General features: G+C 30.7%; 1 protein-coding gene across 2 annotated transcripts in view; it reads left to right on the top strand.

The window, feature by feature from the left end:
• LOC134708567 (endoplasmic reticulum transmembrane helix translocase-like) overlaps positions 1 to 17,978 on the top strand; it is a 34,806-nt gene that overhangs the window by 6,699 nt on the left and 10,129 nt on the right. For both annotated transcript variants that reach the window (XM_063569213.1, XM_063569212.1), the window contains exons 4-20: positions 74 to 302; positions 876 to 945; positions 1,402 to 1,508; positions 4,082 to 4,211; positions 4,641 to 4,823; positions 5,336 to 5,473; positions 6,023 to 6,143; positions 6,994 to 7,145; positions 8,192 to 8,367; positions 10,484 to 10,594; positions 11,142 to 11,267; positions 12,219 to 12,324; positions 13,042 to 13,151; positions 14,327 to 14,419; positions 15,661 to 15,757; positions 16,717 to 16,781; positions 17,434 to 17,556. In XM_063569213.1, coding sequence (XP_063425283.1) covers positions 74 to 302; positions 876 to 945; positions 1,402 to 1,508; positions 4,082 to 4,211; positions 4,641 to 4,823; positions 5,336 to 5,473; positions 6,023 to 6,143; positions 6,994 to 7,145; positions 8,192 to 8,367; positions 10,484 to 10,594; positions 11,142 to 11,267; positions 12,219 to 12,324; positions 13,042 to 13,151; positions 14,327 to 14,419; positions 15,661 to 15,757; positions 16,717 to 16,781; positions 17,434 to 17,556 — 2,137 coding nt within the window. The remainder of the gene's footprint in view (positions 1 to 73; positions 303 to 875; positions 946 to 1,401; positions 1,509 to 4,081; positions 4,212 to 4,640; positions 4,824 to 5,335; positions 5,474 to 6,022; positions 6,144 to 6,993; positions 7,146 to 8,191; positions 8,368 to 10,483; positions 10,595 to 11,141; positions 11,268 to 12,218; positions 12,325 to 13,041; positions 13,152 to 14,326; positions 14,420 to 15,660; positions 15,758 to 16,716; positions 16,782 to 17,433; positions 17,557 to 17,978) is intronic.

The raw sequence follows: 17,978 nt of genomic DNA, 5'->3' as shown, positions 1-17,978 counted from the left end.
TTAAATATTTTTCTAGACTTTAGTGTTTTTGAAAAGTCTACCTTCTAGTTTAATACCTATTGTATGTTTACAGAATGGAAATGGACCTGCCTAAGTTCATGGAACTGTTTAAGGAGAGAGCTACAGCCCCCTTTTTTGTGTTCCAAGTTTTCTGTGTTGGTCTATGGTGTTTAGATGAGTATTGGTACTACAGTGTGTTTACCCTGTTCATGCTGATTGCATTTGAAGCCACTCTTGTTCAACAACAATTAAGAAACATGTCAGAGATCAGGAAGATGGGCAGTAAACCCTATCTTTTACAGGTAACAACTGAAAATTATTAAATTTTGGATGATAAGCATCTTCTGATTGGCTGAAAGATTTTTGTCTATCAGCTCATACACATAATTTTGTTGTGTTATTGTGAACATATTTTCATAATTTACTCCTTTAGAAATAATTTAGAATTAAAAAAATTACAAAGAATGACTGGTGTGCAGTAATACTTTGTGTGTTTATTCAAAATAACATAAAAAAAAATGCTACACAAGTTTATATTCAATGTGCACCACATTTTTGAAAATATATCAAATATTACAGTCATTCCATAATGAATTATGGTTGATAAGACCTATAGTAAGAAAAACAAATTTGTTATATAACTACAGATGACAACTGTTGAATTATATATAGGCTCCTGACTTTTAAATTGCACATTTCAGAATGTGGCGGGTTAACCATCTTTGCTTTTACATAAAAAAAATTTTCATTGATTTACATTTTTTATTGAATTGATTAGAAATTAATTAAATTTTAAAAATAAATTCTAGAGGTAGCATGTGAAGGTGTATACTTCATCATCCCTTTAATCAGCTTTGTTTCATGTATCATTACAGGTGTATAGAAACAGAAAATGGAGACCTATTCTGAGTGATGAGTTATTGCCTGGAGATATAGTGTCAATAGGTATGAATTAACATGGGTAAAAAGTAAAATAACAAAAATACGGAACTCTAAGGAAGATTCTAAAAGAGGAGTCCATGAGCAAATGGCCAAATCAAAAGCTCAAACACATCAAACAAATGGATTACACAACTGTCTTAGCTGGTACAGGCATGTTCATATAAAGAAAATTGTTGATTAAACTTAAATGTACTTAGGGAATCAACTCTTAGTTTGCCTCAAACAAATGTTATGAGACTTATACACAATACTGATTACCACAAATCACAGATCAAGTTTTGGTTGCTTTACATTTTCTTTTCTTGAGTTATATCCCTTTATAAAGCTATTTCAAGCCGGGGCAGCAACTGTGTCCCATAGACACATTCTTGTTTTATTTTATGTATTTATTAAAGCACATATGTGTCTATCTGTAGAATTGAATACACAATGTTTTTTTCTTTTTGTTTTGATCTAAAGGTCGTTCACAAGATGATCATGTGATACCATGTGACATGCTGTTGCTACGAGGACCATGTATAGTAGATGAAGCCATGTTGACTGGAGAATCAGTGCCTGTAATGAAGGTACATTTATAAGAAGAATAATTTCTTTGCAACAGCAGTTAAAGAAAATCACAGCTTTAAAACTTTTTTTAAAGCATTACATTTATGATAGTCAAAAACATTCTTCAGTAATAGATAAACAGATTAGACACACTATTGAACATAACTGTATTTAGTTATATATAATGATGATTTAGCTGCACTGGCATTTAAGTGACTCAATATAGTGTCTAAGGCAAGGATCCGGAAATTTTTTCACCTAATTTCGGTCATTTTCATTCAACTTTAAAGTTGATGCCCCTTTTCAAAAAATGTTTGTCAAAATCACATTACTGCATGAGACTCATTATGAGTATGCTCATACTCGATCGTCATACTCGTAGCATCAACAAACTTGATTCACTGTTGCATTGCATTTACTTCCTGATTTGTCCTACCATTTTCCAAAAATCGTTTAAGAGCAATTAAGGGAAGGCAACAGTTTAAAATAAAATGATTTTAATGGCTCAAAACGATAATATTCTCAGTTATCGCTTACGTTTCCTTTGATTCTGAAGTCAAAATTCAAACCGGATATTCTGCAACAATACTAAAACGAACAATTCCGGACTCATTTCCGGGATTAGTTTTGTTTATCCAAATCACAGGAAATCATCGGCTTTTTAATATTTTACCTTTAATAATGTAAGAATATTAATTAAAATAGTTGCACTAGCTTTATTTAGGATGAAATTATTTTAAATTTACAATCAAATGTCTAAATCTGCGGAAGAGAATTTCAAGCATGCGTATTACATAGTAAACAAAGCATGTGTGTTAGAAGTAACAAAATATTTTTTTCTACGTAAACTAAACCAAGTTTTAATTTAATTTTAAATCATAATTGACAATTGTCTGACCTGTTGAGTAATTAAATAATGAAGCCAGTTGGTATGGAATTTTTATTTCTTTATAATAATAGTTTGGGGCTTGTGATTAATTGCCAGGTGTGAATTAAAAACACAGGTAAAGAGATTAGCAATCATTAGCCAATAGCTCCCCGAGGCATTAATATAGTTATTAGGAGGACCCTCAGGATTATAACATTATATTGAAGTGGCAGTTTAATTACAGGAAGTCCATAACAAAACAAAAATATGTTCAAAATGGCGGTTTTGAAAGTCGATCTCAACGAAATGACCGAAATTTATATTATGGTTGAAAAATAAAATTTGACCTAAATCCCAATTAAAAGTTTAGGACATTATAGTTTCAGTTTAGGACATGACTGGCAAATATGACCGTTTCCGGACCCTTGGTCTAAGGTCTTTTGTAAGATATTTATGAGCATATTAAGTCAATGTTTAGTTATAAAACAAAACATAAGAGGGTGGTAAAGGGGGGTACTGAACACGGAAACAAGTGAAATAAAAATCGCAAAAACGTAGCCTGAAAAATAAAAATCAGGAAAAACAAAGCATGAGAAATAAAACTGTAAATATTAAGAAAAAAAGTACCAGCAGTTATTACTCAGCTGTTCTTTGAGATCATGTAGACATTAATAATGGACATAAAGACCTTGTGGTCACCTTTAAGTGTCTGCTACTTGCATCTGATTTGATTTTTTTTATTATGATGGACTATATTACATGTATAGCATACCTATACAATAGAAAGTAGAATGGTAACAATATACATCAATTTCTATTATATTACACAAGTTTCAAAAGGTACTATAACTCGCTGACTTTGAGTAATAGTCCAATTTACTTTTTAATCAAATGAAGGAAAAGGCTAGAACGAGAAATTAAGAGCACCGACACGAAACACGGAAAATAAATAAGGGGAAAAATGAAGCAAGCACATTGAACCAAACATGAGAAAAAGAGAAATAAAACACCAAAACATGAAAACACGTGAAATAAAAAGGCAGAAAACGCTGCACAAAAATAACCCTTTACCACCCTCACATAAAATATCTATGATGCAATTTATGAACTGTTAATTTGGTTTAAGTTTATCATCTTTCCACTCAAATCATTGCTAATGTACATATAAGTTGTTATTTGACAGAAAAGTTCACAAGGGTCATAAAAGTCAACTAATTTGGTTTGACTTAATAGTAAATATGAAAAAAGTATGACACTAACTTTGTTTCAAATTACATTTTTACTTTGATTGGTAAATGATTTTAGAAAGTGCCATTAGTTTTTATCAACCAGGATGCACTATTATTTAAGGAATGAAAGTAATGTTTTTTCTTTCTATGAAGAAATAACATAAAAAATGTGGTGCACACTGAATAACACGTGTGGCAGGTTATTTAACAGTGTGCACCACATTTTTTATGTTATTTCTAATAGACAGAAAAAAATATTACTATCAATCCTTATAATTTAATTCTTGATTCCATATTTCCATATTCAAAGAGTAAATCATGAAAAAACATTGATAACGTCACAGTCAAAAAAAATTATTATGTCTATGGGCTGATAAAAAAATTCTCACAGCCAATCAGAAAACGTGTTACATTCAAAATTAAATTATTTATTTTAAAATAGATAATAATACATATGCAAATCTTGTATCAGTAATCTGCATTTTATTTATTTCAGGAATCAGTAGAACATATAGACAGGGACCATATATTAGATATGGAACTTGATGGAAAACTTCATGTACTGTATGGTGGCACTAAAGTTGTACAGCATACACCACCAAGTAAAACAGGGGCAGGTCTTAAAGGTAAATATACATCAAAGGCAAAACCGGAGCTTTATTGTTTTTATGAATCTCAAACTTAAAAGTATGTTCATGGCATAATAGAATATGTCTTCAAATGCCTTTTATTTAGCCAAATATTGATTTGTTTAACTTGTAAGCCATTAAATGTTATATAAACAGAGAACATGTACTTAGTATGGCGTTCATTATCACTGAACTAGTATATATTTGTTTAGGGGCCAGCTGAAGGACGCCTCCTGGTGCAAGAATTTCTCGCTACATTGAAGACCTGTTGGTGACCTTCTGCCGTTGTTTTTTCTATGATCGGGTTGTTGTCTCTTTGACACATTCCCCATTTCCATTCTCAATTTTACTTCAAATAGTTGGCAATTATAAATCATGCACTATGTAAATGTTATCATGTGTATTTTTTTTTTACTTATCTTGTAGCAAGTGATAACGGCTGTATTGCCTACGTTATTCGTCACAGTTTTAGCACATCTCAGGGGAGACTACTCAGAACTATTTTGTTTGGTGTGAAACGAGTAACAGCTAACAGTTTAGAGACTTTTGCATTTATTCTGTTTCTGCTAATTTTTGCGATCTCTGCTGCATCTTATGTGTGGATCAAAGGTAAAATAGAAATATATATCTTGATAACTTGATTATGATGAAAAACAAAACTAAAAGTATATGATACAGAGACAGAGTTCGAGAAATCATTTTTTCCTTGGTGGTCCTTGAAGAAAATCTGCTGGTCCTCACTACTAATTCTATTGAAAAATACTAATAGTGTGTCAGTCCTATTTAAAATTTTGGTGGTAAAATCCTGAGGACCGCCACTTTTTGCGAACTCTGCAGAGATATATGAAATCAAAATCAGCTGAGAGAGTAAGAGAAGCCAAAAAAAAATAATGATATTTTGTAACTTGCATGACTGTAATTATGCAGTATTTATGATGACAAGATAGTTTTCTGCTTGTTTTATAAGCTAATCTACAGTCAAAATTTTAAGTTTGTATCACAATTATCATCAGTTTAACACATTTGATGTCATCTACTGTAAATTTTGATTTTATTAAGACCATTACTGATTAAAGGGAAGTCTTATCATACATGTCAAATGTAATTTCTTGTTTTTACAGGTTCAGAGGATCCAAAGAGAAATCGCTACAAGTTATTTTTAGAATGCACATTAATTCTGACATCAGTTGTCCCCCCTGAATTACCAATAGAGTTGTCATTAGCTGTCAATACAAGTTTGCTGGCATTAACAAAGTTATGTAAGTACATGTATATGTATCATATACTTAGTATTAAATACAAATACATTTTATGTGTAATACAATCAATTACAATTTTTTGTATCAGACAATTGTGATGATATTGATATGTTTCGGTTGCACTGGCTTTTTTGAGCACTATGCAACAGGAGAACGTCTGTTAAAAGATGTCTTTTTCAAATATGACACGGTATATCAACATTCAACAAATACACACCAATCAGCAGAGGTCTCTGTTTTTATTGTGGTGTTTTGTATATAGATACAGGTACAATAGTGAAAAAGACATAAAATTTTATGTTTTTTATTTATAAACAACTAATGATTCTTTAAAGAGCCTGTTTTATTTTTGTTTCAGAAGTTTAATAGGAATTCTAGGTGATTTGCTTATTAAAAAGGTGCCTTCATATTTCTATATTTAATATTATAATAAAAATGGATATCCTGCATTCATATAATGAAATAAATTGTAGACTATCCTTCTAATTTCAAGTCATTGTTGACTTCATTCTGACTTCGTAGTATATGATTTTATATACTGTTTTTCAGATGTATTCTGTACAGAGCCTTTTAGGATACCATTTGCAGGAAAAGTTGATATATGTTGCTTTGACAAAACAGGAACACTGACAGCTGATAATTTAGTTGTTGAAGGTGTTGCTGGAATCAAGTAGGTCTACAATACACTTACCTAATGCGACTATATTTATAGCAATACAAGGGTGACAATACATATCTTTGATTCCAATTTTTAGCACCCCATTAAGACTATTTTCATGGCAACAAACTTTTATTGGTGGAGGAAGCCTGTGGGCCCATAGAAAACCATAATCTACGATAGGAAAACTGACAATCCTAGTCAATTAAGTTTAGAGTTGTGTGCACCTGCAAGTGCAGGGTTCGAACTCTCAAACTCAGTGTTGACTGGCTAGTGATTGCAGTAGTAACTACTTAGGCCACCAAGGCCCCTACTCAACCTTGAATAAATACTTGTAGTATCCTTGTTTTTTTTGTGTTTAGTTAACCTGCTGTTGTTTTATTGCAGCTAAAATACATAAAGATTTTTAATATTTATTTTATCAACATGCTGGCTATTCAGAGATATTTTAATTTGAAACAATTTTAAACACAAGTTTTGATTTGTCGAAAGAAAATTATAACGCACAAATTTTTTTCCGTAGACCTAAATAGAACTAAACTGAAGTAGGGATGAATGTTTGAGGATAAAGTATATTTTCATGGATTTTTGATTTCATGGTTTCGACAAAATTTGCATACACACATATAGATTATATGAATTGCATTGAATATTTAAATACTTGGTTAAACTATACATGCGAAATCCAGAAAAAAATAATGCATCCACAACAAATTGGGTAATTCCACATAGATTTGACATAATTATATGAAAATCTATGTACTTCCATAATATAGAAAATAGTGGAACAAAACTTGTGTATCAGATTGAAATCGTGTATGTGTGAGCTTATAACAGGATAGATATTGTTATATATTTACAGTGGAACAGAGCTAATACCTGCCAGTGAAGCACCGTTAGAAACAATTCATGTAATGGCTACCTGTCATAGTCTGCTGGTCCTGGATGATGAGCTAGTCGGTGATCCTTTGGAGAAAGCCACACTCAAATCTGTTGAATGGAACTTGACAAAAGGTGAATTTTATGCCCCACCCATTTTAGTAGAGGGGCATTATGTTATTTGGTCTGTCAGTCTGTTTGTCTGTCCTTTTTTCCGTTCGTCCGTCTGTCCCGCTTCAGGTTAAAGTTTTTGGTCAAGGTAGTTTTTTATATAGTTGAAATCCAATCAACTTGAAACTAAGAACACATGTTCCCTCTGATATGATCTTTCTAATTTTAATGCCAAATTAGAGTTTTGAACCCATTTTCACAGTTCACTTCACATAAAAAATGATAGTGCAAGTTTCAGATCAAAGTTTTTGGTCAAGGTAGTTTTGATGAAGTTGAAGACCAATCAACTTGAAACTTAATATACATGTTCCTTATGTTATGATCTTTCTTATTTAAATGCCTTATTGGAATTTTTACCCAAATTTCATGGTCCACTAAACATAGAAAATGATAGTGCGAGAGAGGCATCTGTGTACTACAGACACGCTCTTGTTTAATGTCTTTTTAAAAGAATTTTGAATTAAATGGAATTATATTTTTAAAGCATTTACCTTTGTAACTACTTTTAAAAGTAGATGACTAACTGATTCCAATCTTAATTTTATCTCAATTTAAAATTTAAAAAACATACAAGGTATTAATTCATTTGATATTATTCTTGGGATGCCATTTTCATGGATTTTTTTAGATAAAGTTAAATGATTTGACCATGTAATTATATTTCATACCATATATTTTTACATGTCTCTGATATTATACATATACCAATTAGGAAATATAACAATTTCTGCTTGAAACATGTATGGATATAAGCAGCTATAGGTCATCTTACTGCCTTAAAAGATCAAAACCCATACTGGTTAGTAAGCTAGCTAAATGGCCCTGACATGACAAAATGTGAAACTATTTAAACTTGAAATCAAAAGTCTGATTCATGGTAAAACAATTGTGACAGAAAGCAACCAAGAACAACCACTGAACACAAGTTTGCACTGTGATACAGATTTTTCAGGAAAAGTTAAACGTTTACCAATAACTAGATATTTATCTAATATAATGATACTTTTCAGGAGAGACTGTTGTTCCTCAGAAGAAGAAGACACATGGTTTGAAGATCTACCAGAGATTTCACTTTGCTAGTGCATTAAAGAGAATGTCTGTCATAGCAGGACACACTCCAGCAGGCAGCAGTGAAACAGAATATCTAGGGGTGGTGAAAGGAGCTCCAGAAACACTGCAGTCAATGGTATATAGTTTGTTTTGACTTTGTTTTGATAATATAAAATGGTGCATCGATTGATTTATTGACTTGTGTTTTAAAACCACTTTCAGAACTGTTGTGCTATTTCATGGCAGTTTAGTTTTTTTTTATGAGGAAGCCTATGTGCTGGAAGAGAATCACATACCTTTGTTAGGAAAACTAACAATCCTAGTCAATTCAGATTGGAGTAAAGTTCACCTGCAACATGCAGAATTTTCAGTTAGTGACTTAGACCACTTGATCACCAAGGCCCCTTGTGCATTGATGGTATTATAGAATTAGAATTGAACAATATTAAAAAGAAGAAAGTGTCATATTCATTTTTCTGATTATCAGTTATTTTTAAGGTTCATTGGTCATTTTTTAGTTTTCTTTTTAAGGTCCATTTCTCAGTTGCTATAATCAATAAGTGAATTATATCGGTGAATGCAAAGCTTACTAGGTTAACATTTCCATCTGGCAGGGTTTATCTGATCATTGCTGATCAGGACCAAATTTTAATTTAGTTACCGTCTTTTGGTATGTATAGCGCGCATTGATGTATTGTGCGCACCCCCTTTCTGGTCCAAGAAACGAGAGAAAAAAAGTTTCTTGTTCGTATAATACTCCTAGACATTTTTGGAAAAGTTACAGCTCCAAAATCGGCAAACAGGAAGTTTTCGGTAAACAGGAAGTTTTTTAAATGGACACCAATGTCGGAGAATTCCGTATGGAATACTTAATTTATATGAAATTAAAAGTTTTCTAACAAATGAATAAGAATTTTATTAGATTGAGATAAATATTTTAATCCAAATTTAATAAATGGTTTGAGTATCAAGGACAAGATTAAATGTCCAAATTATTGTTCTGATTCAAACAATTTAATAATTACGAATCAGTCTAATAATTATAATTAATGTCATTAATGCTGTAATAAATTGTTAAAATCTCATTGTTTTCATTTTTTGTTTGATGATTCTAGCTGTTAATCCGGATTATCACACCTCAATTAACAGGTCTAATCGATGTCAAAACAATTCATTGACAGGTTGACCTTGTTCCTAATTAAATTCGTTCAAGTGACAATTATGGGATTATCATGTTTTCAATCATTATTTCTTGAACAGTTTTTAAACAGTTGTTTAAAAGTTTAAAAGTTACAAAGTAAAAACGTATTTATAAAAATAAACTTCTCATAAAGTAAATCATCACTTTACAATACTTTGTATTAAGTCACATGACTGACCCACATGACTTGCGATCACCTGATCAATACATTAGAAAAAATGGCGGTTTATATTTTCAAAACGAGCGTGGTTTATTCAATTTTCATACACTTTTCTTCAACTCTCTATGATGAACACATACAAAAACAGTAAGTTATGACAACAAGGAACACAGAGGCTAATTTAATCGACAGCAAAAGCTTTATTGTGTCTTTATTAAGACTTGGCAAATTTCCGGATTGCGAAACAGATGGACAAATTTACACAATAAACATATCAACAAAGATATAGAATGTATTTTATTTGAATAAAACATGACAAATCAAGAACAATACGATACATATTACAATTATAACATGTAAAACATAAAAACAATCTAGGTTTTAGCAAAAATATTCCATACTCTTCACTTCACTTGGAAATTTCTTTGTCGGAGTTTGTACCTGAAAAAAAGACTAAGAAATTGTTTGTAGTCGTGTATAACACGCACCCCTCTTACAAGAAACATGACCTAGGGTATAAATGTGCGCGTTATACATACCAAAAGACGGTAAGTTTTTGTAATTTGGTCTAATGATATGACATAATAGATAAAAGATGAACTAAGTTTGTTGTATGGACTAATTATTATGTATATATCTGTCTGAGAAGGTTCATTTGACCTTAACCTCATTTTGAGAGTTTATTGATAATGTTTAGGTTTTGTGTTACCAGTAGTAAAACTTAACCATGAAGACTTTCAACATAGAATTCAATCATCATCAGAAAAAATCAGGCAAGAAATGTCAGTGTGTGCACTCTTTTTAAAAAGTACCTGTTAACTTTAATATCAATTGTATCATAATCAGTAAGCAGTTGAAAAGTTTCAGTGTGTTATTGTTTATATGTTGTAGTTCAAGAATTGTCCAGCTGACTATGAAGAAGTATACTTAGAGATGTCAAGAAGAGGGGCCAGAGTTCTAGCTTTGGGGTATAAGAAACTTGGAGTTCTGTCTCATCAGCAGGTAAATAGGCTTCCAGCTATGTTTGAAAGGCTGCAGTCGAATTACTTTAAAGATGTGAATATGATGTTTTGCTATTGTATTCTTTTGTACCTGAAAATGATGAATTTCTATTTAGTTTTCATGATGAAATTTAAGACCCTAAAAAGAATACAAGAACATTTGTAGAAGGATTAAAAGCTACATTCAGAAAAAGGAAGAAAATATTGTTTCTGAAATCTTAACCACTGAAATGAAGTATATGAAGGTGTTGTTATGATTACACACATTGTATTTCATCGAACTGGATGCATTGTTAAGTTATTTTTAAATTCAACATGTTTCTGCTTTTAATATAGAAATGTTCTTATATTTGAAATGCTTATGCAAGATTAGATCAAAAATTATATGAAGTCCCAGATTATTTGATTGATTGATTGTTGGTTGCTTCAAAACTGTGGACTTGTTATTTGTCTTCATAAACCATGTATCACTATTTACTTTAATGAAATATAAAAAGTATAATGATTTTATGCATCATTGATATATTGTCAAACTGTTTCTGTTGTAGGTTAGAGATCAGACAAGAGCCTCCATTGAAAGTGATTTAACATTCTGTGGGTTTGTGATAATTTCCTGTCCATACAAAGCTGATTCCAAGTCTGTTATTAAAGAGATCATTAACGCTTCTCATTATGTAAGTTGCTTAATAGATACAAAAAGATGTGGTATGAGTGCTAATGAGACAACTCTTTATCCAAGTCACATTTTATAAAAGTAAACTGCTATAGATCAAAGTATGCTCTTCAACACGGAGCCTTGGCTCAAACCAAATAGCAAGCTTGAATCTGTATAAAGTATATATGATCATGATTACTCAGTTAAAAAATCAATCTTGTTAAGTGATTTGCTTATAAATTAATAATGATGATTACTTATAGATTTTCTACCCTGTCATATGACATCTGTTGAACATACACTGAGAAATAAAAAAGCCACCATTGACTGAAAAAACTCACCATCAAAAGTGTGTTTTTTTTTATGGATTAGTCATCTTGTCTGTTCTGTAAGAAATTATATTCTGTATCTAGTTACATTGCAGTTTGTACCAAAAAACACATGCTATGTGCAAATTGTTGTTACATTTATAATGGATTTTGTCATTTTAGACTAAAATGTGATTTTGATTTTTCCTATATTGCAAAAAATCCTGTTTAATTCATTTAAACAAAATTAAAAAGCAAGTTTTAATTATTGCGAACATAACCCTATCACATTTTTCACAATAATAAAATCATTGCAAATTTTTCTGAATTTACAGTACTCTGGTATTGAAAGATAAGTACATTAAAATATGAAGTTCATACAATTAGATATTTCGAAGTATGAATTTTAAGAGTTGGTAAACATTCTTTCTGAAACCACATGTTGAACATTTGAATAAGTTCTATCTTTTGACACAGATTTAAATATGTTAATTGGAAAATAGCAAGTGGTAGAGAGACTAACTATAGTTAGGAAAAAATTTGGCATATTTGAATAAATCAATTGCATCAATAAATCAGAAAGTCAGTTTGTATATTATTAATGTGTACAGTATACAAATAGATCAGTTGTAACATAGTATATCATTTTTGGTTTATTATAGGTAACCATGATAACTGGAGATAACCCGTTAACTGCTTGTCATGTGGCAAAGAAGCTTAAATTTACAGAGAAAACCACACTGATCCTAACACATCCAAATGATAAAGGTAAATACAATTGATATATATTTTTGAAGGTTTTATTTCTGCATTAAATTTGAACGTTATGTATGAAAATAAGGAGATGGGGCATGATTTCCAATGAGTCAAGTTTCCACCAGTGAATAAAGGATGTGGATGTTTACAGCTATCAGTCATCTTACAGTCTTTAACAATGAGCAAATCCAAAACTATATAGAAAGGACTATTCCAGAAAAAAAATTATGGAGGAGTTGGAAGGCACATAGTATTAATAATACATGGGTGATGGGTATCAGAGCAACTTTTCACACTATAATGCACCATAATTCTCAATTACAATTGTCTGGGTGCCGAGTGCTAACAAAAACTGCCTTCTCAGTTACATAGAGTTTTAGATAAATCTTATAAAGTTATTTTACTCATCTCAGAATAATGATTTATTGTGAAGTAAATCAAAATAAGAGAGGTACACAAACTATTATGTATTTACCAAAGAGATGTTTGGCCTTTTGAAAGAGTTTGAGGATGTTTCCACCCAGTCATAACATAGTTTGTATTATTTTAAAAGTAATTGTAATGATTCATGATCGTTTTGGAATGTAACAATATTAGACACAGGATTTATAAGGTAAGGTAACCAGAAACATAATATTTTCTTCTAACCCCTATAAACATGATAGAAAGAATTAGAATCTAAAAACCATTATATAAATTTAATGTGATTGATGTGTTATTTTTCGACAGATTCTTCCTGGCATTGGCAGTCTATAAATGACAAAGTTATCATACCACTGACTTCCAAGAATATTAGGAAAGAAATAATAGAAAAGTATGATTTATGTTTAACAGGGGAGGTAAGTTACTTAAAATTGATTTATAAAGGGAGATAATTCTGTAAACACACACTTTACTTTAGTTTACTTAATCATATTGCTAGATTAAGTCTATTAAAATCACATAAAAAGGGACTACCAATAAGGCAAAATTCTTTAAAAATGTTTTGGCTAACTAAATTTAAGAACAACAACAAACATATGAATTATTATTTAGAATCTAACTTTTTTTTCAGGAACACAAGTTCTAATATTCTTTTCTCTTTTAATTCAGCAACTTCACAGGAATGCTAGTCCTATTATACTTTCAACTTTTAATAATTCTAGAAACAAATTTGTTAGATTGCTTTAAAATGTATTCTTTAGACTATTACATAAAACGGGCGTATGACATTTGCGCCGATTTTGAAATTTTTCATTCTTTCATTTGCGCCGATTTTATATTTTTTCCTAATTGGAGTTACAGGTAAGTTCATACTTTTACATTAGCTGAGCACAGAGTATACAGACAAATCAAGTGACATTGCAATTGGCAAATGGCTATCCCAATGTTTCGGGTTACCCTAAATGAAATCGATGACTGCTTCACGTTTGACATTGTCTGACGCTCCGCTCCTTTTGATGACAAATGTCATACATTCTTAAACAACATACAAGTACACATTCCATAACAGTCAACCAATTTGTGATGGCGTCTATAAAATTAACGAAGGGATGAATTCAACTTCACCATTTGGAACTCTTGGTTTAATAGCTTACTTGTGAGAAAATGCGAGCTTACTTGTGAGAAAATGCGAGCCCCCACAAGAACGTATGCCAGACAAAGAAAAGATGACCTTCGTTATTGACAATAACGCCAAAATATCTTGATTTTAAGCAGGAGACAATAGTTATATACATGTTATGATTGACAATTCATCATGTACAACTGGCTAACAGAGGAGGTCTTTAATGATAAATGAAAATAACATTACTGGGATGGAGAGTTGTCCCATTGACACTCATACCACATCTTCTTTTATCATTTCACCTGTATTTACCTGTTATTTACCTGTATAAAAATCGGCGCAAATGGAAAAAAAAATCGGCACAAATGAAATGCAGATTGGCGCAAATGCAAAACGCTGCATAAAACATTAAAATTTTATTCTTTTTGTTTATATTATTTTTATTTTATTTTTATTTTTAATTGCAAGGCACTCACCTATTTACAAACTGAGGACCCTAAGTTAATGAAGACATTATTGCCAAATGTTCGAGTGTTTGCCAGAGTTGCTCCCAAACAAAAGGTGATGTATATGAAATTTTTTCAAAAACTGTTATTAACAAGAATGTGTCTATAGTACACGTATGCCCCACTCGCTTTATCATTTTACATGCTCAATGGAACGTGAAATTGGGGTCAATACTTTAATTTGGCATTAAAATTAGAAAGATCATATCATAGTTAACATGTGTACTAAGTTTCAAGTTGATTTGACTTCAACTTCATCAAAAACTACCTTGACCAAAAACTTTAACCTGAACTTCACACTATCTATTTCTTTGTTCAGTGGACCATGAAATTGGGGTCAATACTTTAATTTGGCATTAAAATTAGAAAGATTATATCATAGGGAACATGTGTACTAAGTTTCAAGTTGATTGGACTTCAACTTCATCAAAAACTACCATGACCATAAACTTTAACCTGAAGCGGGACAAACGAACGGACAAATGAATGGACGAACGGAGGCACAGACCAGAAAACATTATGCCCCTCTACTATCGTAGGTGGGGCATAAAAAATTATTTTGACCCATTTAAATTTGTAAATATGTATGTTTAGGTTTTTTTTTATGCCCCACCTACGATAGTAGAGGGGCATTATGTTGTCTGGTCTGTGTCTCTGTTTGTCCGTTCAATCAATTTGAAACTTAGTACACATGTTCCCTATGATATGATCTTTCTAATTTTAATGTTAAATTAAAGTATTGACCCCAATTTCATGGTCCACTGAACAAAGAAAAAGATATTGTGAAGCTCAGGTTAAAGTTTTTGGTCAAGGTAGTTTTTGATGAAGTTGAAGTCCAATCAAATTGAAACTTAGGACACATGTTAACTATGCTATGATCTTTCTAATTTTAATGCCAAATTAAATTATTGACCCCAATTTTTTCTCAATATTATAAGTCATCAGAATAGTATGTTATGGTATAAATTTAAATTTGTTTGTCACAATGCAGAAAATTTTGTGTTTCGTAGAGATATTTTCTAGTGTAATGCCTTTCTCGTTACTAGAAGTATGACATTTACAATAAGACAGACAAAAAAGGCAAAGATTACAATAATAAAGATTGATTCAGTCCTATAATTTGATTGTATATGTTAGTGGTAGCAACTAATAATATAAATACATTTGGTTCAGACCATAAAGCCCTGAATCTTCCCGTATAGATCTAGATAAATGTAGATACTACCAAAGATATTATAAGTAAAAAACAAATTCAATATGCATAAACACAATTACAATGCTTAACTCTGTTTACAGGAAGTTGTCATAACAACATTAAAAAGTTTGGGTTTTACAACACTTATGTGTGGAGATGGTACAAATGATGTAGGTGCCCTGAAACATGCACATGTTGGTAAGTGTAATACAAATTATGTAGGTGCCCTGAAACATGGATACATAAGCACAAAATCTGTTTGGGTCCTAAAAAATGAGAATTTCAGTAGGCTTGATGTGTATGAATATATATGTATATAGAAATAACTTATTTGTAAAGTCTATTTTAGACTTTTTGATTTTTACATGTTGAATTAAGATTGATGACCCCTTCTGTGCCTTGTGAATTACAAAGTTTTGAAGCTGCAATAGTATCAAAACAGCAAAGATAATGAATAATTGATATTAGCCATTTTGTACAGCTACCAAGGGGAAAATTTGTACAAAGCATTATTATTTATAGTTTAATTGCTTTTAGTAGAAAAAGAGAATTTTTTAAAAATAAAACCAAGATTATTGTAGAAAATCCACAGACCATGATACAGAGATTTTTGTTACAAAATTTTAAACATAGTTACTCACATGTTTTTCTATGATGTGCTAGCGATTATTGTTTACAAAAAGTCATATACAACCTTTAAATTCCAAAACACCTCGTGCTGAGTCCTAAAGTTGAGCACACCCTAGAAGGTGTATACTTGAATTGGTCCATATTTATATTATTTTTAATTAATATCTAAATTTATAAACTTACGTTTTAAGGTAATCATTGCTAGCACTGCATGCAATAATCCTGTATCTATCAAGCATCAAATTGCCATATATGAGGGAACAATGGGAAAGGCTGTGGATTTTCCATAAAATTTCCATATGTTTAGCATTGAATCAACAAAAGGGTACATAATCCTTAAATATTTTGATGTGTAAATCTAGTATGCAGATAGATACATGTAAATATTGTCTAATAGTTAAAATCACTAACATTTGAAACATTTGAAATATAGTTTTCAAGATGCAATGACAATTGTGATCCTTTAAATGAAGATTCCTTTTGCAATTTTTTCTTATTTAATAATATGGTGAATTGTTTTGTTATAGGTGTTGCATTATTAGCAAATGCTCCAGAAAAGTTACCAGAGAAGAAGAAAAGGAAGTCAGAGGAGGTAATATATACAATTGATAAATTTTGCATCAATAGTGTTTATTTTTTAATTACTTCCGATTTCCTATATTGAAAGTTATTTGAAATATTGTAGATTCAGAAATCATTGTGTGCATTTTTTAATGCGATTTTGTCAATTTAGACTGAAATGTGATTTTAATTTTTACGATTTTGAGAAAAGTTCTGTTAAGTTCATATAAAATATTTTAAAATGCGAGTTTAAATTATTGCATTCAAAGTTTCTCACATTTTTCGCAATAATAAAAACCTCGCAATAATTTCTGAATTTACAGTATATAAACAATAGAAAAGAAACTATATTGTATTATAATTCAAGTCACAAAATCACTCAACACACTTGATCAAAAACCAAACACAAAGGAACAATGCTTTTATTGCTGTCTTTGAAATAACTTTAATGCAATTTGAAAACTCATATTTGATTTTTCAAGTGTTGCAGAAACTATAATATGATCATTTGTCATTCACGTTCTTATTTTTTAAGCATACAAAATATATGTATAAATATTGCACAATCTAAACAAATAATGCATTTGTTTGCAGATAATAGTATTTATATCAATAATAGTGCTTCTCTGTTGAGTTTTATTTTGCTTAGAATTTTATGAAATAAAGATTTATTTAAATTATAGGATGGTGAAGCCAATCACACAATGAATGATAGAGCTGGGCCATCTTCAATGAAAGGAAAACCTGGTGGCAGAGTAGCCAAACAGAGAGCTATAGCAAGGGGAGATAATTTAGCTCCAACACAGGTGAAAAAAGATAAAACAACGTCTATGATTAACTAAAAAAGGATGTATAACAACTTCTAGAAGATCATCTTAACAATACTGCAATGAGGATTTTATCATTTATAAAATTCAGAAAACAAAAATGTCCTATTTGGTTCATCTTCTTGTTTTAAGATTAAAATGATATAACTATTTTTTGCAAATTGATGGATGACTATATAATGGCTTTTGATAACCATCTCTTACCAGTAATTAGTATAAATGTCTTCTTATGATAAACACATATTTCAAACTGTCAGACTAAACAAAAATTGTTTGCAATTTCTATTTGGAAAAGTTACTGTGGATTCATTATTATTTGTTGGATACCAATTTTCGTGGATTTTGTGGGTACAGGTGAACCACTAATTTAATGTTCAACGTATTACAAATTTTTTTGAAGG

This window comes from Mytilus trossulus, chromosome 2, assembly GCF_036588685.1.
Source record: "Mytilus trossulus isolate FHL-02 chromosome 2, PNRI_Mtr1.1.1.hap1, whole genome shotgun sequence".
Lineage (NCBI taxonomy): Eukaryota > Metazoa > Mollusca > Bivalvia > Mytilida > Mytilidae > Mytilus > Mytilus trossulus.
Note: the sequence above shows the minus strand (reverse complement) of the source record. Positions and strands in the feature narration are given on the sequence as shown.